This window comes from Frankliniella occidentalis, unplaced genomic scaffold (genome assembly GCF_000697945.3).
Source record: "Frankliniella occidentalis isolate FOCC.00 unplaced genomic scaffold, Focc_3.1 Scaffold106, whole genome shotgun sequence".
NCBI lineage: Eukaryota > Metazoa > Arthropoda > Insecta > Thysanoptera > Thripidae > Frankliniella > Frankliniella occidentalis.
Window position 1 is genome coordinate 654,591 of NW_026267235.1, and position 26,342 is coordinate 680,932.

Here is a 26,342-nt window from a genome sequence, read left to right on the forward strand (position 1 = left end):
CCCCCACCAGTCGGCCAGCCTCCTCCCCTGCCTCTACCCCACCTCACGGATCTTCTTGCGTCCGACCCGACCTGCAGCACGCTCCTTTACGACGACACACTCGTTAACCAACCAAAATTACTCAGTGATTTGTCTGAAGATTTACGAAGTGCATTTTTTCCCCTTCTCGTCCCGTATCCCTTTGTCCCGTCTTTCTCAAACAACTCCCCTGGCTCTCTGTGTCTCACTCCAGAGGGCAGTGTGTATCAATTTCCACTGAGAATAGTGTTTGTAGGTTTCGTTTAACCTTTCTATGATGTATGTTAAAGTGCAACAGTTGCATACAGTTTTACGAAAATAACGAAATTAGTCAACGTACATTTAAATAATTTTAAGTTTTTTAATCACAACCGAAATATGGTAAACTTACAAAAGGTATTTTGAACAGTGTCGTGGTCACGTGACTGCTTGCTTCCTTTCACTCTCCATTCCTACGGTGCGAGGCTCCAATCCTTTTTGTGCAGTTATTTGGCTTGGCAGAGGCAGCCGGCGTAGCTGCTCAGCTTTACCATCCCGCCGGTTTCAGGATTGCGCGGGCGGGTGCTGCTGGCCGCTCAGCAGCAAGCGCTCAGCATGCAGCTCGCGGGAGATAAATAGAGCTTCCCTCCCTGCGGACTGGCCTTCTTGTAGCTGGCTGACCCCACCAACCCTCGCGTGCAAGCGCAGGGGACGGTATAGGGGGGGGGGGGGGCGCCACCCGGCCACGCACTTGAAAAGGGAGGAAAAAGAGAGAAAGGGGGGAGTGAGGTAAAAAATAGCACTTTTGCTCGCGCTTTCAGACTAATAAAAGTAATGGCCGACCTGCATTCCCGGCGACGAGCTTCCGACCCCGCTTGTGTTACGCGGAAATAACGAATGACTTACAAATTCATTTTTACTCTGTATTCTTATTTTTTCGCTGTCTCACTCCAAGACGCCGTTGAAGGGAGGAAGAAAATCGCAAGGTGAAAAAAATAAAACAATAATGAAATTAATGACGACGGGAATCTGCTGAGAAGCAGTGGACACGACGTAAAGGCCACTGAGCCAGCTTCTTATCCCTTTCCTTTGTCGCTAACCCTTAGGCTCCCCCCCGCCCCCCACCGCCCGCTGACTCTCGCTCTCCCCCCTTGAAATCATCTGGCGTCTGTCTGGGGGCCATCCCCGCAAATATGTCCACCCTGGCGGACAGTTGCCTCCAATGGGTAGCTGCTCGTTGTCGGTCTCGGGCGCACTTGGAGGCAAATGTCGCCCTCCCTCCCCCCTTTGTTCTCCATCCTCTCTCCCCCACACACTGCTGCTGGTCGTTGTCCTGGTGCTGACGGCCCCTCGTCAGCACACACACACACGGTCCAGGGTCTGGCGGTGGGGCAGCAGCGCACATCGCAGTGGTATTGCCTCGGGGATGATTCATAGTGATGATGGGAAAAAATCTTTCTACATAGCAGGTCCGGTATGAAAAATGATATGCCCAGAGTCCTCCTGCGTGCTCTGGTATGAGATGTTACTCGGGGGCGTAATGAGAAAAACTCGGCGGCGCCCTCCCCGAGCCCTTCCTAACCTCGGCGGCCATGGCCCCGGGGGGTCAGTGCTACCAACCTTGGCTGTATCCGAAGGGGGCTCAGTCCTTCTTAACCATGCCTTCTCCCTGCTGTGCTGCCAACCGGCCTGCCCGCTCGCCACTGTAAAACTCTTAAAGGTTTCGGCCGGGCAGACCCGCGCGCCATTCTCGCCGCACAACAGCGCGTCCGTGGGCAAACGCGCGCGCAACTTTGTTTTCAACACAACAGGCCGCTCTTTTTCTCGGGGGGTTGTGTGTGGGCGCGGACGGGGGGTGAAAACGTCGAGAAGAATGAAGGAGGGGGAGGAAAAGAAAGTTTTCTGAAACGGCGCGGCGCGGGGCCCGCCGTCGGCGGTCCGGGCCGTTTTGGCGTCCGACCGTGGATGAATAAGGAAAATAAAAACTCTTAGCCCCTCGCGATGAGGAGGGTTGTGAGCGAAATGAGACACAGGGTGGGTCAGGGTGGTGGGGGAGACGTGGTCACTTAAGTCCGGGTACCTCCCCTCCCCCCCCCCCCCCCCCCCCCCCCCTGCCAAATCCTCCCCTTGCATGGTACCCATTCTTTCGTCCTCGAGATCCTCTTCCCGCTGCCTTTTTTGCGCTTTTTTGTCCTCGAGTCGAACCCATATCCTCCTCTCTCTCTGCCCCTCCGCCGACGGTCTCAGGGGGAGTGACCACGTCCCTGGCGGCACCTTATAGTCCGGATTGTGCGAGCAGGGAAGGGTATAGGAGAGAGGATGACTCTCACGTGCGTGTAAGAGAGACAGCGAAGGTGGACTAGCTATGGGTAGGGAGGGTTGGGTAGGAGGGTACCCGTCCCCGTTGCCATGGTTACGCCGCTGGTGACCATTGTGGAGGCGGCGATGCCCGGCCCCAAATGGCGCGGCAGAAGTGAAATCCCGAGGGATCGCTGTAATCCCGCAGCCCCCGACTATCTGTGTGTGTGTGTGGGGGGGGGGTAGAAGGCGTTACCGAGGAAGAGCGAGAGGGAGAGACATGGAGCGAGCGAGAGAGGGGCTAGGGGGAAAGAGAGGGTACGGGGAAGGAGGGGGTAGTTGAACCTCCCTTTCAGCAGCTTAGAGAGTGTGTTTGTTTCCTGCCCGGCTGGCCATCTAATCTGCCTGCAAACAGCTCTCCCGCTCGCGCGCCGCCAGCCTATAGAGAAGCCGGCGGGCCCTGGAATGGACCAAAGGCATTTCCTTTATCCCCTTGAAAATACCCATCATGCACTGCTGCGTGGGGTAAGAGTACCACGCCGTACCGCAGCCGCCGAGCCGCGGCGGAGGGGAAAGATAAGGAACAGGTCGATTTTATTATACGAGGCTCTTGTTGTTATCACAACGGAGAGAAAGGTACACACTAAAATCTTATGAACATTTTTGTTCATAGTTACTGATTTCTGTAAACATGCTCGGCTTACGCATTTTTTAATGCGCCAGTATGAAGAAATTTGTGCATTCTAGCGTATTAAAAAATGCGTAAGCCGAGCATGTTTACAGAAATCAGTAACTATGAACAAAAATGTTCATAAGATTTTAGTGTGTAGGGTAAAGTGAGTGCGAGGGAGATGGGTGCGCGACAGGTATAGGGACGGAAGGAGAGAGAGAGGCTCTTTTACCTTGCCTTACCGCCCCCCTCTGCTTGTATTTCCTGGAGCGCGGCTCTGCGACACCCGCGCTAGTAGGGGCCGGCCGGCCACGCCTCCGTCAGAGGGAAGACCATCACCCTCCCACTTGCCCCGCCCCACACCGCCCGGCTACGCCTCACCACTAAAACTGAGTGCTGCTTTTTATCCTGCAGATTATTTATTTGTACTGCAGCAGCGGCGCTGCGGCCAACACTGTGCAGCGCTCTCTCGCTGCCCAGCTGACCCGCGCCGGCCAGCCGCCGTGGTGGTGTATGGTGGGAGTGAGGGTAAACAAACAAACACACTTAAGGTGTAAATTTGGCACACACTCACAAACTGGTCAAAATAAAAATAAAAAGTTAAAATAGAAAAAAAAGGTTTCTGCGTTAAAAGTCTAAAATTAGATAGAGGCTGTACTCTAGTTTTTTAGTTGAAAAAGTTTCCAAAATTTTGAAGGTGTCTGTGTCTTTTCAGTCATGTCTCAGTTAAAGATCTCCCATATCGTCTATTCAAAAAGATTTAAAACGAACCAAAAAGTTGCAGAGTATTTTGCAAATTTCATTTTTAAAGTACTTCAGTTGTGTGAGAGTGCTTAGCCCGGTCGGGTCGGCTCGTGCCACCGGCTCCTCTCTGCCGCTCCTCGTTCTCGCCGATTTCTGCGCGCTGACTTCTCATTTGTTTGTGTTGCTCATCGAGTTGGGCGCCGCGCCCCAGCAGGGGGCTGTTTGCGAGCGCGACGCCTTGGCTTCTTGGTCTCTCTCTCTCCCCCCCCCCCTCTCGCTCGCTCGCTCTCTCTCGCTAGCTCGCTAGCTCGCTCGCTCTCTCTCTGTGCTCCTGGACCCCACCCCTGCACCCCTAGGAGGCTGTCGCACATCGCGGTACCGCTTTTGTTCTGCGTTGCTGGGACGTCCTCTCCTCAGGATCCATGTTTTCCTTCCTGCGCTGCAAGGGGTGGGCGAGACGACAGAGTGGCCTCCCCCTCACTTCACTTCGTCTCGGCTTTAACTTGGGTGAAGGGTTCAGAAAGCTTTTTCTTAATTCTATTACTCTGCATATTTTTGGGGTAGGAAATAAATTTCTGTAAAATTGTTTCCAAAATAAAAATTGATAAAATAATTTCTGAAGAAAATTTATAAATGTATCGCAAAAGAACAAAAGGTTTCATAAAAGTAAAACGTAATGAAAAATGACGCTTTGTAAATGCAGCAAAGAACCCTCATTTTTTTTTGACCATGGTCCCCTTTACGGACGACCCCGAGAGAGTAGGCAACCCAACCCGCCCACACGCATGTATGCGGTTCCAAAAGAGAACTTAGGCCCCTGTGTGGGCAACCAGGCCCCTGTGTGGGCAACCCTGTGTTTGGAGATTTTGGCGGAGCGCTCCTGTTGGCCAGAGGGAAGGGGTGCATATTCCTCTCGGCTGATGCTCATCGTCAGCCGCGTCTCCAGCGCGCGCTAAATAGACCGTGTTTGCAAGAAATGCCTCTCCCGATTCCCCAACTTCCGGCTACATCCCCATATGCCCGGCCCTCTCCCCTGTTTCCGTGTTCACACTTCTGCCAAGCACCCCCCTCCGCCTATCCCCCTGCTCCCTCTCTCGTTTCCCATTTGGAAAATCATCACCACTGTACTTAGTGCAGCCACATGGGAAGGGAGAGGGAACGCCCGCCGCGGGCCAAACAGTTTAAGCCTGGCGCGCGTTCACGCCTCTTTGATGCGTCCCGAGAGAGAGAGAACTCTTCTTGCTCGACTAGGCCTCATTCAACGGCCGAATAAGGTGGAGGGAGGCAGTCGTTCTTGCAGGAGAGCGCCGCTTTTGAAAGAGCGTGCTCTCTGAAATTCAAGTGTGTTTTGTGCTCACACTTCTACCACGAACCCCCCCCCCCGCCCCCCTACTCCCTCTTTTGTTTCTAATTTGGAAATTCGTCACCAGTCTGCCACACGATGTGGTCATCATGACGTGTCTGATCATACTAAGATTTTTTTCAAAAGATGGTCCAAATCCAAAATTGAGTGACGCGTGCCCTTCAGCCAAAAAACGCCCAACGATGGACCTACGGATCAAAGTGAAGTGAGGAATACTCCTTCCCCTTCGCCCCCCCCCCCCCTCAGCAGCCAAAAACCATAGGAAACCTAAGGGAAAGTAATTATGTTTAAGATTTGGTATACTGATTGCACATCCAATGAAAGGGACATACAGTATTGTGTTACTTAATTCTATGTCACAAAGTGCATTTTTATCTCTTGCCAATCTACTGCCACATTGTTAACTTTCTAAGCCAATATATGCATTCCGTTAGACAGAGACAGAATTCTGAAAACAAAAAGAAACAGTACTTCTAGTCACTTTCTACATCCTGAACATCCTCCTCCCCCTCCCCCATATCATATACTTTTGTTTGAATGACGTTGAGAGATGATTACTGAGTACCTCATTTATAAACATATTGTTATTCTTTGCACCAATCCAATGCATTTACATTTTTTTATTGTTCAGTACACATCTTTCAATAACTGGATGTGCATAATCATTGTTGAGAATACTGTTCGTACTATGGGTCAAAAACTGAAAAGAGGAATAAATTAAATTTATCTTCACTATAAACTATTTTTTTTTCTTCAAAACAACATTTTTTATATCATATGGTGTGGTTTAGTTATGGGTTCTGTTGTTTCCCTGGTCTAAATTGGTAGATACAAGTATATCAATATTGCTACCAGGCAAACATAGAAACCAATCTCCATCCAAAACAATCTGCAAACAAGCAAATTACATTAGTTTTGCAAATTATCTCTAATAATTTCTTGGTCGTCCAGTTCATTACCCACCTATCAATATGTCGAAGTCCATTTTCTTTGTCAAATTTACCCTTTAAGGTATACTGCCAAATTCCTTTTAACATGCTAATGGAATCAACTCTCGGATCTAGGCTATCAAGATCAAAATCAAAATTTTTGACATCATCAGGATGCATGAGCCTCTGAAGATCCCAGAATCCACATGTTTCGAACCTAATGTTTCGTAATCTTTCAGCGATAGGGACCAAAACAACTTCTGCGGCTGCTATTTTTCTATAAACCTTTATAAGCCTGAAACAAATCCATATCTGTACTATATTTTCAGTTAACATTTTGTTTGTTTGCGTCATTTTTTAAACGATGGGGTGCGATTGCGAAATGACCCCCTGGAAGGCCTTACCGAGGTTTCTTTCCAGCCAGTCGCAGCAGTGCGTCCATGATGAGGCCGAACATAAGGTGATAGACGAGGTAAATTACCGCGTACTGGATCCAGCATTTGCAATGGATGTGGACCGGGTATCTGACGGCGCTGCTAAAAGGCACGGTTCGACGCGTCATCTCGTTGTATATCTCGGTTATTTGCTCCTCCGTAACGGGGTGCACGTCCGAGAGGGCTGCGTTCACCACGGGCAACACGTCGCTGACAAATCATGAAAGGACCGGAGCTTACTGCCGTGAAGCAACTGAGTGGATTCAGCGGGTGAAAAGCGTGCCTTTGGGTAGGATCTGCATGTAGCCAACCCACATTACACCCCCTCGGACCCGAACTTATCCGACGTCCACGTACTCACCTCCCCAGTTGCTTGGTGGCCTTGGCCCACGCCGCCACGATGGTGGCCTTGGTGACGACGTCGACAGGCATCCAGTCGTAGCGGACCTCTGGCTTAGACAGCTTGCTCACACGCAAGACCCCCATGTTCACGCCGACCCATATGGTGGCCGGGCTGTTGACGTTATCCAGCCAGCCTGGGAGGGGCTCTTTGGCCGCGCCGATCACTGCGGGCGGGGGGAGGACAAGAAGGCTCACTAAGTCTCAGCCCGGAGTCAAAACATCGCGGCGGTCGGGCGCGGGCGGCTGCCTCACCTATTGCAGGCCTGACGATGACGATGGGAATGGTCGCTGCCGCTTCGGCCATCACTTGCTCGGCCAGCGCCTTGCTGAAGGTGTACGTGTTGGGTTGGTGGCCGAGCAACCTGTCAACACCCAACTGGTTCATACCTAGCTCTACTTGACGAAGACGACTGGTTTTCATGGGCCCAGAGCCCTTCACCGGGTAGGCACCGAATGCCAACATGGCGTCCAAAAGCGGGACAGTGGGAGCGAGATGCACGCTGCGGCGCTGCGGTCCAGTAAGCTCCCTCTCACTCCCATTCGCTCTTCGGACTCCACTCACCCAGAAAAACTAAAACGTAGCAACCGTCGTATGGTAGACCAGGAATGGCCATCAAAATATGGTTGCGGTAACGCACACAAGGTGGTGCCGACAACGAAACAGCAAGCCTAACCATTTCCATCGGTCTTGCAACCATAAAAGTGCTAGTACAACGACATTTTGTTTGGCCTGCAATAGGGTATCTGCTACTAGTTTCCATTTTTCTGGGTGCGTGCGTAGGCATGTGGTGGGCATGTCCGGTGCAGGGCTCTGCATGAGCCACTGGGGCATTGTCTTACTTTTGCCCCAGAGAGTTCATGGTGGCCGCCGTGTCGGCGTTCTCCGAGGCGGCTATCATCGTCCGCCAGTCCATCTGGGTCGGGTACAGCCGCTCCTGGACCCAGTGCTGGTCCATGTTCGTGTAGGCGGTCGAGACGTAGACCAGCGTCTGAAAAGCGACATGAACGTCAGAGCGGCGATGAGCCCTGCGCGGGCTCGGCGTGCTTAGCGAGGACGCGGCTGGACTGACCTGCAGCTGGCGCATCCCGGCGCAGAGGGCGGCCACCTCCCGGGCACCGCGCGTGTTGATCAGCACCGCCTTGCTCACGGGGTCGTCGAAGCGGACGGACGCGGCGCCGTGGAACACGATGAACACGCGGTCCTGGAGCATGGCGCGGTCCTCGGGGGACAGCCCGAGGCCCAGCTCCGCGCAGTCCCCGGCCACGGGCACCAGCTTGGAGATGGCCGTCGGCTGCTCCCGGCGTAGCTGGTCGAACAGCTGCACGCACGCACAAGGAGTCATTAGGGTCGCGTCCTGCGCCCGGCCGCTACACAACCTCGTCCAACAACGTACCGGCACGTTGACGATGCCGGCGACGCGCTCCTCAGGTGGCACTCCGCGCTTGGCCCGCAGCAGCAGGAACACGGTGCCGATGTCGGGGCAGCTGCGCAGAAGCTTCTCGAGGAGCACGCGGCCGAGGAAGCCCGAGCCCCCCGTGACGAGCACGTCCCTGCCCGCCAGCAGCTCCGCCACGCTCGGCACGCCGTCGTACGTCCCGGCCGCTACGCGCTCCTCGCGCCCGGCTTCCACACGCTGCAGCCGCGCGCGCAGCTCGCCGTGGAAGATATTCATCTGCAACCGGGCCAGTTTACATCAGACGTGCTCCACCCCATCAGGCCATCAGGCTATCCCCACAACAACGCACGCAGCTCGCAACCTGGGGGCTTGCGTTGAAAAGTTGATCTGAAAAAACACTGAGAAAAATACTCGTAAGTTTACGGGAAAATTTTCCATGATATGATTCCGTAAGGTAACAAATTGAAATTGTAAAATTACGATCACTTCCTAATGACTCGGAATTAATCGAGGAGCGAAAATAGGCCGTCGTAACTTAACAACATTATTTTGTAATTCCAAATTACAAGAAATGTCGTAACTTCCCAGCTGAAAAATCCATGTGCAAACCCACGTGGATATAGCGTTTTCCACGTGGTTCTTCCTGGATTTTACAAATTTCCACGTGTTTCCATCTGTATTTGCATGGGTTTTGACTCTTTTCATTTCACGTAGAAATCCTCATTTACATGTCGGTTCAGTATATTTCCACGTGGATTTTGTATTTCACACGTGGATAATCGAATCTCCATGTGGATTCCGTAATTTTCCACGTGTGTTTTATCTTTACCGCTTTATCGCGTGTGTTTTCTAGACACCACCTGTGTTTCTTATATTTCCACATGGGCTTTTGATTTTGCTACGTGGGTTTTCTATTACCAACCGTAACTTTAAATTGGGTTGGCCAACAAATAAATTGACTACACTTCTAGGAAAGATAGATTGCATAGAACACGGTCATGTTATAAAAACTGAACTTGTTATTTTGAGCCATTCTGGTATCTTCTAAACTAATGGTCGTTTTTAAAATCTGAGTCTATATTCGGCGTTTTCAGCCCAATTTCACTTGGGGGTGTTGCTTTAAGTCACGTCTTATGACACACTTAGGACTCAGGACTCTTGTCTTTAGATCTCCACATGGGCTTCAAAAGCCATGTGGTATTCGAGTACCCCACATGGAATTTTAGAAATTAACTATGTGGGTTTTTACAAAAACCCACATGGAAAGTAACTAATTACCACATGGAAAATTTTCCACGTGGGAACCTTATAAGAAACCCACGTGAAAAGTCTTCGGAAACCCATGTGGATTTGTACGTGTTTTTTTTTAGCTGGGTTTACGAGGAAGTTTTTCAAAGTCTAACCTCACCTGCTCGGGGCCAACGTCGACGTTTGAAAGTCTGTCTTTCCAAAAGTTATGTGTCGATGAACATAAAATGCGTTTAGAGTGGCGAAATGCCATCAAAACACAGAGTCAGAGCATACGACGCGACGCGAGAATAATACGCGTAATACTTTCCGAGTCGGTCGGTCGAGCCGCCGCCGTCACTTACATCGATATCCATGGCAGACCGGTGCGAGGCCCCCAGAGCCTCCGTGTTGCCCCGTGCTGAAGTAGGTGGACACTGGCACCTAATTCACCACGACCACGACCAAGGGGAACTGTTTAGCCGCCTAGGCTAATGTGATTCACTGTTGATGATTTCGTTAGCATTTCTTAAGCCTACCTTCAGATACTGAACCATGACCACCATTTATCCAAGCCATCTCTGAATGTAGGCTTCTTTTTTTTCGAGGAAGTCGGCTTGGATTTTTCACTAGCGAGGGCGCATTCTGTTAAGAAAAGTGAGGTCAGGAGGTCTGTCGCTCTCTCGGGAAGTCAGGCTTGCAGTCGATCGGTCGAGGTGTCGATGTGAGGCGGGATTACCCATTATCGATCCATCACCGTTTCCTGGTCATTGGTAACATCCATCAGCATCTTAGAATGTTGATTTGTTGATTTACAGCTAATAATTTGCGATTTGCGTGCACCCACACTGTAAAAAAAAATAGTGTAATACGGAACGATCTACGGCGTTACTGTAGATGCCGCTCTTATAGTCACTGCACCTAGGGTACGAAGCGCGGAGTATAGTGTCGCTGTAGAACCGGAAAGCCCAGGTTTTACACGGCACAGTGTACGAATACGGCTTCACTCCGTAGACAGATACAAGAAACGATTTTTCTGGGTGGGTTAGGTCAACGTATCACCTCACCTACCGGGTCAAATTTGCATGAATCAGCGAAGGGCATGCCGACAATGGCTTACAAAGCGACGTGTCCACGTGTCCACGTCAGCGGCCGAACAAGGGTAGGGGGGGCTTGCAGGCAGACGGTCTGGTGGAAGAACCCCCCCTGTTAGATTCCTGCGAAGTATTTAGATCGTTTGCAAGTACGAAGCATTTACTTTGCAACTAAAAAGTGACGCTTTGCAATTGCGAAGCGATCTTTGCAGCGTGTTTTATTGCTGTGCAATTGCAAAGCATCACTTTGTACTTGCAAAGTAAATGCTTCGTACTTACAAAGGCTCAAAATACTTTGCAGTTCTGCAAAGCGAATGCTTTGTAGGAATTTGACAGAGCCGGGGCTCTCTGAGATTCAACTGTTTGGAGTAAAAATGTTTTCTATGAATAAAGTCACCGCAAACTTATTTTAACAAATCTGTATCATATCTGTCGTGTTATGAACCTAGATTTTGATGCGATGCCTCCAGTAGTAGGGGGCTTGCGGATTAATTTTGTAATTAATTTTACAAGTTTGTCACTGGAGCCACAACTCTGCGGATCTGACGGCGGCAGCAGGGGCCTGGAATCACTCACAGGGCCCTCTTCTCTCCCCCTCCACCCGGTAATGAAGACCAGAGTGCGTTTGCCGCGCGGGGTGCGCGGCGCCGGCGGCCAAGTGTCGTCAGAAAGTAGTCTGAAATCCTAATTCGTCGCCGATGGTGCGCTTTTTTGTAATGGCGCTGGGGGAAACCCTCTCGCGGGGCTGATGAAAAAAATGGGACAACACTGTGTTAAGATAAATACGAAAAAAAGTGTCATTGCTCTTGGTCGCTTTGTGAGAAAAGCAAAGCAGTGGCGCCTCGGCTGGCCTCTCTGGTTTGTTTTACTACTGCGTGATGATGACCCCCCCGCGGACATTTTTATTTTATTCTTTCATGTCGAAATGAGATAGCCGCGCTATGTGTTTTTTTCTTCTTTGCAATGTCACCGCGGGTCCGCCATCTCCTCACCCGCGGTCCTTTGCTGTGGGCGGCCCGATGTGCTACTCAAATTATGCGACGCACAATATTGTTTCTGCGTGCGCCCATACTTTGTTGTGATAGCCAAGAATTCAAAAACAATATCGCCAAATTATTTGTTTTTGCTGCGTTGAAGATGTTTGGACTTTATCACAGGGATAGAGAGAAGCATGTAAGGTAGGGCATGTTTTCATGGTCATCATTTTCGCGATGTAACAGTATCTGTTTGTTGTGTAAGTGTGTGACAGTAGCGCGCGCGCGTGACACTGGCGGCGTGACAAAAGCCAAGTGTGACACGCACACAGCTGTTCGTATTGACACTGCTCTCAGCCGCATCTGCAGCTGTCCCCCGCGGTCCTTCAGGCCCCCCCCCCCCTGCTCTCCCCACTCCACTTTCCCCCCAACACGCTCTCCTCCTCTGGCAGTGGCCTCCGGGGAGCGCTTCCCCGGACAGGGGAGATCCCTCTCCTCGAGGAAGGGGGGAGTGGTGCGGCGCCGGTCATCCGGTCCTTTTCCCTCTCTTTCTCTCACCGTCTCTTATCGCGAACCTCAGAGAGGGAGAGAGAGAGAAAGAGAGGATGTGTATGGTTTTGCAGAGGGCGTTCTGGTAAAAGAGGCTGAGAGGGCCGAGGAGCCGGATCCGGATGCCTTCGCCGCTCGCCGCTCCTCCGCGCCGATTTCATTGAATTTCAGGGCAGCAATCCCCTGGCGAAAAGAGAAGAGGATGGATCGGCCAGTTAAATGGATCGACGGCGCCGAAAGATCAGAGGCGTAACCACGACAAAAAAGTTGGGGGGGCCGTAGTACGGGTTGCCTATCTACTAGGCGGACTCGAAGACCGTGTTATATAGAAGAATTAGGGTATTTTGAATTATAAAAAAAGGGAATCAAGTGATAAACATAAAAAACAATCTATTTGTCATAATAGTTCAAAAGATCATTCAACATCAAAGCAGTAAAATGAAAAATTAATTTAAACTTTTCCAAAACACTTCTCTCTGTCATCATTAGCGGAAGCAAATTCCCTAAGAATACCAGTCAAATCCAGAGCCATACAGTAGCGTCTCGACCGACAGTCGGCATCGGCCCGAACTGATCAATTTGGTTCTGCTTAGTCGGTCTGAAAGTTGGGGGGGCACGGCCCCCCTAACTTGAAAGTTGGGGGGGCCGCGGACCCCCCGGCCCCCCGGTGGTTACGCCATTGCGAAAGATTATCCTGCAATGGAAACCCGCCCTTTTTATCCGCAGATTTTACCACAAATGGCATCAACGTGTTACTTTATACGTTGTTTGCCATTCATCGTTATTGTGCGTACATTACAAATCAACCTTCTGCGCCGTGTGGTGGTGATGCTAAGGCCCTTGCGATAGGGATGGGACCCCCCCCCCCCTCCTCTCTCTCTCTCTCTCAGGCTCAGCGAATGGAATAAATTAGTCCCCTGTTAAATTAGGCAGTATCTTGCGTCCGGCCGGGCCGAACACTACAGCCCCGCCCCCTCCCCGCTCGCGCGCCGCCCGCGCCTCCCCAGCTGGCCGGCCTGCCTGGGGTTTAGCCAGCAAGCTGCTGGCAAATTAACTGCGTGACTTTGCTGCAAAACTGCGTCGAGACTCGCTCTCCCCCCGTGTGTCTCTCTCTCTGCCTCTTCCCCGCGCGCCCCCCCGAGCTCCCTTCCTCTCTCCCCGTATAGTCGCCGCAGACACAACTTTTTGGAGTGGTTTTCGCGTGCAGTGCACCTTGTAGAGGGAGTTTGCGAATCCTTTCCTTTGCCACCTGGCCCGCTGCCTCCCTTACCGCCTTCACCTTCCCTTCCCCTGCCGACCCTTGACCTCCGGTGTGTACCTCCTCCTCGACCTCACGGCTCCTCAGATCTTCCCCCCCCCCTTCCGCCACTGCCGCTTCTCTCTCTCTCTCTCTCTCTCTCTCCCTCTCTACCCCCGTCTCTCTCCCCGTCTCTCTCCCTTCTACCTTTTGAGCCCGTCCCGTCTCCCTTTCGCGCGCGCAGTCTCCGTTTTAATTTATTCTGCAGCATACAACACACTCCCCTCTTGTGCAAAGGACCATCACGAATGATGCTGCGCGAGCAGCGGGTTATGAAAATACCCCAAATCGGCGAAACAACTCAATAGGCGTGCCTATGCAAAATATAAACTCTTCTCAAAATTTTCCCTATCACTTGGTAAGATTTTTTTGCCATTTTTTTTTTTCGTAACGTGTGGTTTCCGTTCCGATTCTCCGCCCCCTTTAAATCGTTGCGTCACGTTTCGTCACGGTGCATTCGTGACGCACGTGGTAAAAGTCACACGATGCGGCGACCAGTATGCGCCGCGGTAAATGTCGCGGTCAGCTCGTTTAGCCGTCGGCTGTGCGGTTCGACTACGACCACCACCGCCGACGCACATTGTTGTTTTTTCTCTTTCATTTTTACTTTTTATTAATTTTTCATTCCAGGCTCGATTTATTTTGAGTTGGGGGGGGGGGGGTATGTGTGCATTATATTTGTTCCCTCTCATTTATTGCACCAGCCAGTGCAGTGTGTGTGTGTGTGTGTGTGTGTGTATGGTGGGCGACCGAACAGACCGGCCCATTGTGCTCCAGGGGTCATTACGATCGAAGGTGATTCGTTATTGAACGATAAACAAGTTGTACACGCCCTCGAACACTCGTTCTGTTGGCTGGCTCTCTTCATCTCGCGTATATAACGCGCTTGCACGGGTCGTCGTACCATTATTATTTATTTTGTTTTATTTTATTTTCTAGGTCGTCGCTCTGTTGTATTATACCACGGCGCGTGCGCGTGTGCTCGTCTATATAGTTCTCGCCGTCGATAGAGTCGTCAGAGCAGAAACTAAATTTAAATTCAATCCAATAATGGAAATAGTTCACTTGACATTTTTCTCTTCAAAAGATTTAGAACGCATAAAAATTGTTCTTGATCCTATCAAATCAAAATTTTAGAAATCAATGTTTTTACATTTGGAAAAGTAAGCACCATTGAAGTAAAAATGATACGTAATTTTTAAACAAAAATCGATAATTCCATGTTTCGAAAAATTCAGTTTTAATGCAGACATTTTTTTTCCAACAAACCCGTCCCCGTGCGAACTTGTCGAGGCGGTCAGCAGACGCAGCCATCTGCACACGCACAACAACAAGTCCGCGCCGCGCGTGCGTGCCGCGCCCCCCGCCGGGCCCCGTCAGACACCGAGCACGGCTTTTGGTGTTGTATTGAATCGCGGCGACGCGCATAACGTACGGCGCCGCGGACGCGTAAGATTGCCCTAACCCCCCGCACCGCGAGCGGCGCGCGGCTTAAATCTGGCCGCAGTAAATCTCCATGAAGGTCGCGTTAGGGGAGAGGGAGGCTGGCTGGAGCAGCAGAGCGGCGGGGCCGGCCCTGCTCTCTTTGGCTGGAGGGTGGCGTCGTGGTCGTGGTGGTGTTGCACGGAAACGATCTGCGAGAGAGGCGATGCGCACAGCAGTGAACTATGGGGTGGTGGTGGGGTGTCTGGTCCGTGAGGGCGCGCGCGGCGGTGGCTGGGGGAGGAGCGGCGGCTGGTGGCGCTGTAGCGGCGAGTTCAGTTAAGGTTGCGTTGGGGCAGGTCAAACCCGCCCCCGCCCGTCACCGCGCGGTGACTCGCCCGTCGTCGTCTACTGCTCGCTTCCGCACGCGGTCTGCGACGCCGTCACGGGTGACGTTGCCGTGCCGGCTCGCGCGTGCCTTGCGTGGGTGCGGTGACGGGGCAGAGTGTTTTGTCGTCCTCGCTAATTGGCGCGATTTGCTTCGTGATATAAGACGGGTTGATGATGATGAAGACCGCGACGTCCATCGCGGAAGTGCCGTGTGTTGCTGAGGGACCTTAATACGAACAAAATGTGAAAAGAGTATTACACACTGATATAATTCCTGGAAAATGAAGGTTTTAGCTTCAACATCTAAAACTATTTCGGGTGTGCTTTATGTTTTCAATTTTCTTTTCCCGAGTCGAATCCTCTCGCAAATTTTGGTGACAGCAGCGTTTACTGCAGCAGTTTACAATTTTTTGGTATCGATGAGTCAGCTGTGTTTTGTTGCTGGCGACCCCCCCGCGGGGCGGCCGCGCCGCCGCCGCTCACCACCGCTCTCATTCACAAGAACCGGACCGGATGTGCAAATAATGAGAGCAAAGCGCAGGCAGCGCGGTGTGGTGGTGGGCCGTTAAAACGCCCCTCATACCGCGCCCCGCTCCGCCACGCCCCACCGGGCGGCGCCGCGCCACGCCAGTTGGCCTGTGATGCTTTGCATGATCGCTGCTTGTAAAGCACCGGCGCGGATGAGATGCTGCTCTGCCTGCTGAGGCCGCCGCACAGTAGCCGGCTGCTGCTGCCGTGCCGTGCTGTGTGTGCGCTGCGCACGTCGTAAAAAACTACACCGGCCGAGCCTGACATTTGGAGCGGCCAGCCGGCCGGCGGGGGAGGAAAAAAGGGGTGTGGCGGCTCCGGCGGGGCGGGGCGGGGCGTTCCGTCCGGCGGCGGCGGCGCGGCCAGCGCGGCGGACGCTTCGATATTATCTACGTTTTCCGCCTGTGTTCCCCCCGTGATGACGTCGTAAAGTCACCGGCATGCTCCTCGCGCAAACGACCCAACATGCCCCCCGCACTTCCCCCTCCCCTTCTCTCTCTGTGTTTCTCTCTCTCGCACACGAAATGGATACAAAGCGCGCAGCCTATGGTACACTGCCGTGTGATTGGTTACTACCACTACTCCCCGCCTGCTTTGCACTTCCTCTGCAGTAGTAAATAGTACGGAGTTTACGCATTTTGGTTTCCACCTTCCCTAAGCCTTCAGGCTCAGATCCCCCACCCCATTCCACGCTTCCTTCCCTCCTGCTGCATGCACACCCTCCACCACACTCTAATAAAGGTATGAGAAACAAACTGCGAAAGTAATGTATACGATGTAAGTAAGTACAGCAACCCGGTGGTGCACAAGGGGTGCAAGTCGAGGCGGCGCCGAGCTCTGGTAGGACGTGAGTCACTCCTCCGCGTGCTGGCCTGAGCGCAGCGACCCGGTTCGGACCCGATTGCATCCGAATTTTTTGGCGTTTGAGTAGCGTCTTATAGCTGGCAATAAGGTTCGTACGCCACCGCACCGCAACCAGCATTCGGGTCTACTGGACCCGATTTTGGCGCTTCTGTTTTCGGGTCACCTGGTCCCGTCGCGCAGCAACCGGGTCCATCTCAACCGATTCTTCCGAGATCTGCCTCTTCCAGCAGCCAGCCGAGGCAACGGGCCAATGGCAGCGCGCGGCTAACGTAGCAGCCGGAGGTGGGGGAGGAATCGGTTAAACCGGTTGAGAATTCGAGAATTCGGTTCGGGTCGGTCCGGGTCAGGAAGAATCGGGTCGGGTCGGGTCGGGTCCAGAAGCGACGCTTTCGGTTGCGATTCGGGTCCAAACCGGGTCGCTTCGCTCAGGCCAGTCCGCGTGGTGGTGTTGGTGGTGCGCGAGGGCGGGGTCGGGCGAGGTGAGGGTAATGTTCCGGTTACGGGCGCGAAGGGGTCAGCCAGCAGCGCCTGTTAAACAGAGCGGGGGGAAATGGTTTGGTAATAGAAGAGGCGATGGTAATGGTGATGGCGATGGTCATTGCGAAGGCCGCCGGTCGGAGCGGCGAGGGTGCGCGGGAGCGGATAGAGCCGTCGCGGTGGCAGTAGCAGCAGACAAGAAGGGGGCGGGTGGCGGCTGCGGACACAGTAAAAACAATGTTGGCATGATCTTTTAAGGAAAATGATACAATTTTAAGGAAAAGTCCTCAGATTTTTTTCAAGGAGTCTCCACAGAATGATGTGGGAATTTCCCACATTTTTTTGATAAAATTTCTCACACTTTTTGACGAGATAAAAGATTGTCAAACTGAAAAAATTCAGACAGTTTATTTTTTCACCGTGGGGGTGGGGAGAGTGTCGGCCGGTCGGTGGGCGTCGTCGCTTCATGGCAGTCTGGGGCGTCGTCAAGGAAGGCCACCGCCGCGCCTAAAGCGAGGGGAAACTGGCGCGCGGAAGCAGAGGGAAGTCCCCCGTTTATATGCCAGGAGGAGGAGGATATAGATAGAGCAGCACCGCGCGCAGACCTGAGCCGCCGTGGCCTCTATCTCTATTCCTCGCCTAGCTTGTCTATTCCCTCTCTCTCTCTATTGCCCGCATACTCAACCCCCCCCCCCCTCTCCCCTTCCTCTCTCCCACCAACTCCAGCCGGAGTCACAATGAAATCGCGTGGAAGGCGGCGCGGTGCGTTCATCGCGAATTGAGACGTGACGCGCTGAAGCTATCGTCGGCACGACTCCCCCCACCCTCTCTCTCTCTCGCTATGCGCGCCGCTCCGCCGTCTGCCCGAGGCGCTCGGTGTCATTTACGTCGCTAATTGTTGCCGTATTTATGGGAGGGATCACTTCTGTCTGCACGGCCGGCCCGTTCCCGTGGGGGGTCCGCGCCGCGACGAACGCGCGCGCACCACGACTGTCTCTACGCTGAGAAAAATAATGAAATACCGTATAACGAATTGTTAGTAATGGTCTTCATATTCATTAATATATCTGAAATATCCTAGAAACATAAATGTTATATGTAGTTCTTTGGATTTTTTAAAAGTAATATTTCGATATTTCGATTTTCCTAATTATGTTTATGTAAATTTTGTTTTAGACGGCCCAGTCAGTGTATGGTTTACAAATAAAGCTATTCACACGGTGATCACTATCGCTTTCAAATCAGAGGATCTATTGCCAGGCCGGGCCATTCATTGCCTGCGGAGAAACTGGAAAGCTCAACTGTTGGTGTTTAGCGTGGGTCGTTCGTTGGGCGTCGCGGCGGTATACGGTAACTCACGAGGCGCCGAGCTCATCCCGGGCTCCCCCCGAGATATACGACAACCCGCAGGGCCCTGGCCGTGCTTGGCCCCTCCCTTGCGCCGGGGTCGCGATCTGGACCGCCGAAACGTTTAGTGGGGAAAAAAAATGAGGTACGGTATGTAACTCGGTCCTTTACAAGCTACCGTCTGTCTCTGTCCGCCTTTGGCGCCGCCTCCTTACTCTCTCGGTGGGTGGGGGGAAAATCGGTAGGGAGCGTGCCTCCTTCTACCAGTAGCAGAGGAGCTGCTGCTTGCTGCACCAGGTTGTTGTTTTGTGTATGATAAATAGAGCGTAATTGAGGCCGTTGTCAGTGATTCGAGGAAATCCCCTCCTGGAAGAAGCATCTTCTCCTCGATGAGCCGCTGCTGCAATCTAACGTGTCGGCGCGATGGTCTCGTACAGTAGTTAGTGGCCCTCCCCGTGCGGTGTGGTGGGAGTACATCGTGTTTTGATGGGCTCGACTGCGGGCCACCCAGACTGCACCGCCCGCAGGTCGGGGGGAAGGGAGTGAGGGGGGCTATTTGGAAGGGCGTAAGGGCAAGGTATCGTCCATGAAAATAAAAAATCACCCGCAGTTGTTTGTTGTCCCTTAATTTTGTTTTTGCTTGAGTAAAATACTACGATAAAGTAAGAGCGACGATGAAATCCGATTGGCATTACCAACAAGCTGAGGATTCACCTGTCTGAACCTAAAAGTGGTGGTGTCTGTCTCGAATTCCTCACCTCCCCCGGGCAGTGTACACCTATGAGTGTACCTGCTGGGGCCTGAAGGACCCTGTGCAAAGGACCCCGAGCGTGGTCCCGGGCGTTGTAAGACGAGCCCGGATCCAATCCGAGATCGTTAAAGAGTGTGGACAGGGCCCCGGAACACGGGACCGCCCTGGACGACGCGCCCGGTCCACAAAACAAGAATAAAAACAGACGCGCTGTGTACCGACACGGCCTCTTTCAAGGCACCCTTTCGGCCAGCGCATATTTTATTTCTTTGGCCGGCCAAGGCGGAAATAACTATTCCACTCATCGAGGACGCCGATGAAGACGCCGCAGGGCCGTTTTCCTAATGAATGAATGAATCTTTGCGATGGTGCTTTGAGATATGGACCGGGGCTGTCACAGTGTGCGCGCAGTGCATCATCATTCGCCATGTTGTCACGGCCGGGAGCGGTATTTTAATCAATTGGCGCTGAGGCTGAGCCGTGAAATGGACGCACTCGGTGGTACATACCAGCGGACCTCTCTCCTCTGGAGTGAGTACCCTTTCCTGCTGGCTCCGTACCTCGTACTCTGTCAACGAGGAATTTTGCAAGGTTGCGCGTGCCTCTTATTGATGATCAAACCCGAACTACGATACCAAATTAAATTATCATGGTTATAGTAAAAATATCGTGCCATTCATTTTCTGTAAAAGGAATCATAAGTGAGGCACGTGCCGGTTGCGGCACTACGTAAGGATGTGCAAAATGTTGCGCTGTTCGCACCTGCTGCTGCTGCGGAGGCTGTCACAAATCGTTTTATTTTCACCCTATAGACAATTTCACGGTCCGGAAATTATCGGAGGAAACGTTTTATGGCATGAGCGCACGGGCTCGTCGCGGGCGGCGGGTGGAGATGGCGGCGGTAGGTCCCCTCCGGGGCATCCGTCCCGTGGTGTGTTGCGTTTGTATTTACACTGTCTGTGAATGGGCAGGGCACATAGTGTGTGAGGTGCTAAGTACAATGCCTGGCGGGGGCCTCGCGGCACGCACTAGCACTGCTTCCTGCCCAGGACGCAGCCAGGGCTATAAAAATTCCGAAGAATTTCAGTGTGTGTGTGTGTGTGTGTGTGTGTGTGTGTGTGTGTGTGTGTGTGGTGTGGTGCGAGAATATAAGCACATATTGTGTTGTGCTTCAACTGCAGGCGTATTGCTAGCAAAATAAAAAAATAGAACCCGGAAAATCATGATAAGTTTATTATTGGTAACCTGTTGTGTGTATGATGACAATGACATACATTTTTCAACAGATTTTTGGAGCATTTTTATTTTTGTTTCGTTAATTTACAGTGCTTATTTGCGCACCGGCTGTCCATCGTGCGGCCACAACCGTCACGTTTTTGGTGGTTTTGGCGTTTCGCGCATCGGCCAGAACTAATTATCGTCGTGTGACGGGACACGTGACGGGACACGTGTTTGTCTCTGCGACGACATGTCCCGCGGCCTCTCATTACACTGCACGCCTGCGCCTGCTGGCCCGTGCTCGGGTGTTTGCGGAGGCAGGAGCGAGAGAGAGAGAGAGAGAGAGAGAGGGAGAGAGAGCGATCGAGAGAGAGAGAGAGAGAGGCAGGCTTGACTGCCCTAGTTTACCCCGACCCCGGTGTGTTTCTCCCTCGACGCGAAAAGCAAACAACGACAACCCAAGCCGACAGGAAGGAAGGAAATGAGCTTTCGGTGCTCTAGAATTCGATCACACAGAAACGGACCCGTTTTATCTTGTGACAGCATCCTACTGCTTTCTTTAGAAACGGCTGGCTGGCTGCAATGTACAACGTTAGTTCCTTCTCGTACAATATTGACATTAGTCTTCGAGTATTGGATGATGTGACCGTTATGCGATGTACCTCTGATGTACAGTACAGGGCACCGTATCATACATTTCGAGAACAAACAACAAAAACAGCAGCAGCATCAACTCGCGCTCGATTATGCACGTGATCTGATTTTTCTTTTCCGTTTTGATCGTCTTGCCCGTCCCATACTGTGCACCCACGTATACGTCTCGCCCCGCGACACGGCAGACCACATCATAACGGCCGGTAACGGTCGGTGCCGCCGCTGAGGTTTTGTGTCCGGCTCATTGCGACGTGACTGGCGGGGATGAACCGGACTGACCTCAGCCGGCCGTGCCGCTGCGTACCGACCGGGTACCGACTGGGCGAGCGCGGAAATAATAGCGGAAACCTTATTATTGGCAGTTGCCTTTGGCACCTGTACCTCTACCCACTCATTCGCACGCGACCACCGTCGTCGTCGTAGAGTCACCGTGTGCATGCACCTTGCACTCTCCGCGTGTGGACTCTCTCGTGTCAATGGCGTATGTTATTGGCAGCGAGGTACCTATCCACTCTCGCGCATGCCAAAAAAAGATCGTTTGCGAAAGCGGCTAGAAAAAAAAATGCCTCCGTTTTCGTTTTTTTTCTTGTGTCGGCAAATTTTCCGGCTTCGAATTTTATTTTGTTTTCGGCAGGGAAAAAATGAGTAAATGTTTGGCACCCTCTTATGTAACGACAAAACTATTTGTTAGCCGACGAATTTTTAGCAAACATTCTTTCTTGGCGTGCGCCATAGAGTCATCATGCACCGTGCACTTGTTTGATTTTTGTGTGTTTTTTTTTGGTTTGGTTTTTGGTTTGACTCATTTCGCCAATAAGCGGAATGTGAGGGATTGAGGCAGGTGCTAACAGACAGCAGCGTTATTCGTCTCGCGATGACATCACGACGACACGTCGCACGTGTGGGGCTCGTGTGCAGTACTAACCTCCGATCGCTCATTCTGTGTGTTGCAGCCCGACGGGGAGTCCCAGAACCATGTGTTCCGTGCCAAAGTGTTCAAGAAGCCCCGGCCCTGCCACCTGTGTCATCAGCCCATTCACCAGCTGGGGAGCTGCTGCCGAGGTGAGAACACACGCGCACAGCAGAATAGTGTTGTGTGTGTTTTTTTAAATATTATTATTATTATTATTATTATTATTATTATTATTATTATTATTATTATTATTATTATTATTATTATTATTTGTCTTTTCCGGTGAACACAATGTGCATGTGTCCGCCCTTTTACGTAAGGTCGTTATCACGTTTGCTGCAAAAGCTACCGTGATTCGCACAGAGTTGTAGTGTGTGCGCGCCGCGAGGGATAATAACCCCACACACACGCCCCAGCAATAATTCCTTTTACTCCCTTGCAATGATGTTTGCGAACTTCTCTGTAATGTAATTGCAGACTGACTAACGAGGCCCTTCTCCGCTTCCCCGCGCGCCTCCCTCCTCCCGACGACGTCGTCACACGGCTAACTTTGTTGCTTGTTGTTGTTGCAGTGTGCAAATACGTGTGCCACAAGGCGTGCGAGAGCAAGGTAAGAGGCCAGCTTAAATACCAGTGAGGCGCCTGGCTTAACAATGGGAAGCCTCTCTCCTCCTCCTTTTTTCCCTGCAATGTAAATGACCCCAGCAGGAAGCCATTGACAGACCACCACCGCCGCTGCTGCTGCTTCTGCTGCTGCCGTCTGGGGCGTTCCTCAAATACGTCTGCCTCGTTGAGATTCTTGTCAGCAGCAGCAAAACCCTCCCATGGCTGGCGCAACTCGCAAAGCCGCCCACGAGCGCGCACGCCAGTCACTCATTTTTCTGGCGCTCTGTTTGAGTGCGACCTCCGCTCCCTCCGCTGGCCGTCGTGTTCGCAAAAGTAACCCACGGCTAGCTGTATCTCTGCTACCGCTGAGCTGCTCTCGCTCTTGATTGAAAGATTATCCTTGCTGCTGTATAGCCATCGGCGACTGTTATAATATATGGGCTACCGATCTTACGACCTCTTTTGACGCTCTGACGTTATACACTCTAATAAAAATCAGTACAAAATTCTGTAACATTGTTACGCAGTAATTTACATATCACATGTTACAGAAATTTGTATCATTTTTGATACAGATTTTAATCTGTAACATGGATACGAAAATCTGTATCACGTGATACAGAATATCTTTGGGATTTTAAAATTGTAATTCTTCATTTTGTTACTCTTCCTCCCTTTTCCCCTCTTCTTTTTATCTAGGGGACTTAACTCCTTAGATTTCGTTTCAAGTAATGTACCTTGTCGCTCCGGGAGTTGAACCCCAGACCCTTGGATTAGGAAGTCACGCCTTTACCCGCGCGGCCACCTAGGCTACCTGAGGAGAGGTTCGCTGGAACCCGGTGTAATGCCACCGGGGCTCCCGGAGACCGCGCCTACGAAGTTCCATAATTCTGTATCCAGGGATACAGAAAATTGTATCCAACGTTACTTGATCTTGTATCTGTTACAGAAATTAGTAAAATTTACGGAATTTTGTAACATTTTGATCAGATTACAGAATTTTGTACCCATGTTACATGTTTCCATATCACGAGAGCCTGATACAGAATTCTGTATCAAATTTGATACAGAATTCTGTATTATTTTTTAGAGTGTAGTGTACATGTATGTGAAATGAAAGCATTGCGTACTGCACAACTGAATTTATAGAAATGTATCATGTATATACTGTCCAGTGCAGCTCGCGGGAGTTGTGGCGGCGGCGAGGGGGCCCTTTCCTTGTCGCCTCACCGCACTCTCGCTGCTGTGTTGGACACCTTGCATACCTTGAACTCGCGCGAGGGCGCGTCAATCGGTGTGTGTGTGTGTGTCTGTCTGTCTGTCTGTCTGTCTGTCTGTCTGTTCGATGCGGTACTACATGGTGTGGGTCCCACCCTCGACGAGGGCAAATATACCGCGACCGCTCCGCATCGCGCATCGCATCCCCCTCCGGGGCGACGACGCCCACCACCCCGCGGCCGCGCGCCGTGCCCTCGCGGCTATAACGCTTTGCGCTGCTATACGCCTCTCTCTCTCTCTCTCTCTCTCTCTCTCTCTCTCTCTCTCTCTCTCTCTCTCTCGACCGTTCAATTAGCATAGCTCACGGGCTCGTCGTCGTGCGTTATTGTGGCTAAGCTAAAGCCGAGTTAGCTACATAGCGCGGCCCCGATAGAACCTCCCCATGTCGTGCCACGCCATCAGCCCGCGGGCGCTTGTACGCGCTGCATGGGCGCTCTCTATCGGCTCGCGCTGGGCGCTGCGCATCGAAAGGGTACAGAGTAGAGGCTTCGTCGTCGTCCTCGTCGGCGGCGTCCTCGCGTCGTGATTGGCCGGGGGTAGAGAGCAGAGCTGCTGTCCCCCTGGGGGTTATGCGCTGTTTGGCTCGGACATGGGCAGTTAGTTGTGGCGGACGTCAGCGCGCAGGGGGTATGGGATGGGTGGCATCCGGGGGGGGGGGGGTATTTGACGCTCCAGCATGTGAGAAAGGAGGGGGGGGGGGACCGCGCGCCACCCGTACGCAAATTGGTGCAAGTTGTTTCGGTCGAAGTTTTACACCCAGAAAAATAAAAAGTTGTAGCAACCAGCGTATGGTTACTGCAGGGACAACCATAAAATATGGTTGAGGCAACAATAGCACAGGTGTATCAACCAAAATTACGGTTGTCACAACTGGCGGATCTTTGTCTAAAATATATTTTATGGTTGTCCCCGAAGTAACTATGCGATGGTTGCCACAACTTTTCATTTTTCTGGGTGTCCGCACCAGTATAACAAATCAAGTTTGGGGATAGTTTTTCCAGCAAAAAAAATTGACTTCCGACAGGTCACCACAAATCTATTTAATACCTCTAGATTACTTTTTTTCAATGTACCAGTTGAAATGAGCGTTATGCCTTGCGCACAACAGCGTAGTGTAGTAGTGTGTACGCTATTCTATGGAAATGATGTCGCGTCCGGCAGTATCGTGGCAGCCCCCATTGGCACACGATATTGAGGCTGTACTACGTACACGTGCCCCGCGGGCACCGGCGGCGGCCAGCCTGCTCAGCCTCAGCCTCTGCCGGCGCGCAATTCCAATATTGATGTAAACCCCTTGGTGGTGCGCGCGCGTTGCGGGGCCGTGATGGTGGTGATGGTGGTTGTGGTGGTGGTGGTGGTGGTGGTGGTGGTGGTGGTGGGTGGTGGTGGTGGGCAACCAAAGGGCCGCCCGCGCCGCCCCGCCACGACGTGAAATGCGACTTAATTAAAGACAGTTATTGCCGGCCTCGCCAGAGCGAGAGAGAGAGAGAGAGAGAGAGAGAGCGAAAGGAAGAGAGAGATGGGCAGGAGGGAGTGTGCCGGTTGGCCCCAAGATGGACGGCCCTGCAGGGAAATACCAAACATCCCCCAGCCCGTAGTTGTTGTTATTAGCGAGCTTGACGGCCCCGTGTTGTAGCAGCTCCATAGCCGCATAGCCGCGCGCCCCGCTGTGTGCTGCAGTGACCCCCCCGACACGACGAAAGGTTCCACCACACTCACTGATGTCATTTTGCGCTCAATGAATCAATCTCTGTACACGCGGCAGCAAAACCGTGCCTTACCGCACGGACCATTATTTGAGATGTATAACATTCTGGTCCAAAATATCCCACCTATAAACACACCTCACAATTTTGGGCGCAAATTGTGCAAAAACGTCACTCTCCTCCCGCAGCAGTGCCTTGTTCGCTGTCGGCCTGGCGGCCACCGGTCGGTGCCGGCCGCCGTCATTGAGGTAGGTCCGGTTCGTTCGCACGGCTGAGGTCCTTGATTCGCAGGACCGCGAACGAGAGGCTGTTATGCAAACGAGCTCGCCCCCAACCCCTCCCCCCCGGGAGCAAGGGGGTGGGGCGCGCGGGTGGAAGCGAGGAGGTGAAGGGGGGCCACGGCTTTTGCTAAGGCTTCAATTTCCGGCAGCGGAGGTCCGCCCAGCCCGGCTTTGCCCGGCAATGGCGCCGTGCTTCTCCGCTGCTGCCCGCGCGCGCGCTTCGGGGGGAACAACCCTTCGCTGTCCACGTCACTCTTTGACATTGCTCATCTTTTCGTGTTGTCAACTTTCTTAAGTCTAATTTTTGCAAAGTTTTTCTTTGTCAAAATTTTCAACGCTATACTGATGAACTTATCGGACCGTTCTTTCCTAAAAGCCATAGCGCTCGCTGCCGTGGCCTCTTGTTTCTGCTGCTTGTTTGACGTTGTGGTCTTTTCTCTCCTCCGTCGCGGTCGCCCCCTCCGGCGCCAAACAACGCGGGCCAGTGACACCTCGTCACCCGCTGGGGCACTGGGCTGTCGTGTGCTGCTGT

At 52.2% G+C, this 26,342-nt stretch overlaps 2 protein-coding genes across 4 annotated transcripts in view; one reads left to right on the forward strand and one right to left on the reverse strand.

The window, feature by feature from the left end:
- Positions 1-26,342, forward strand: part of LOC113217386 (tensin-1) — a 283,044-nt gene that overhangs the window by 118,483 nt on the left and 138,219 nt on the right. For all 3 annotated transcript variants that reach the window (XM_052269945.1, XM_052269954.1, XM_052269947.1), the window contains 2 exons: positions 21,980-22,088; positions 22,512-22,549. In XM_052269945.1, coding sequence (XP_052125905.1) covers positions 21,980-22,088; positions 22,512-22,549 — 147 coding nt within the window. The remainder of the gene's footprint in view (positions 1-21,979; positions 22,089-22,511; positions 22,550-26,342) is intronic.
- Positions 5,639-9,934, reverse strand: LOC113217432 (fatty acyl-CoA reductase 1-like). Its single transcript, XM_026437331.2, has 9 exons — positions 9,827-9,934; positions 8,232-8,510; positions 7,908-8,156; positions 7,678-7,826; positions 7,090-7,199; positions 6,797-7,001; positions 6,406-6,645; positions 6,036-6,296; positions 5,639-5,961 (listed from the first exon to the last, which is right to left on the reverse strand). Exons 1-9 carry the CDS (start codon positions 9,836-9,838, stop codon positions 5,889-5,891), a joined length of 1,578 nt encoding a protein of 525 aa, XP_026293116.1. The 5' UTR covers positions 9,839-9,934; the 3' UTR covers positions 5,639-5,888.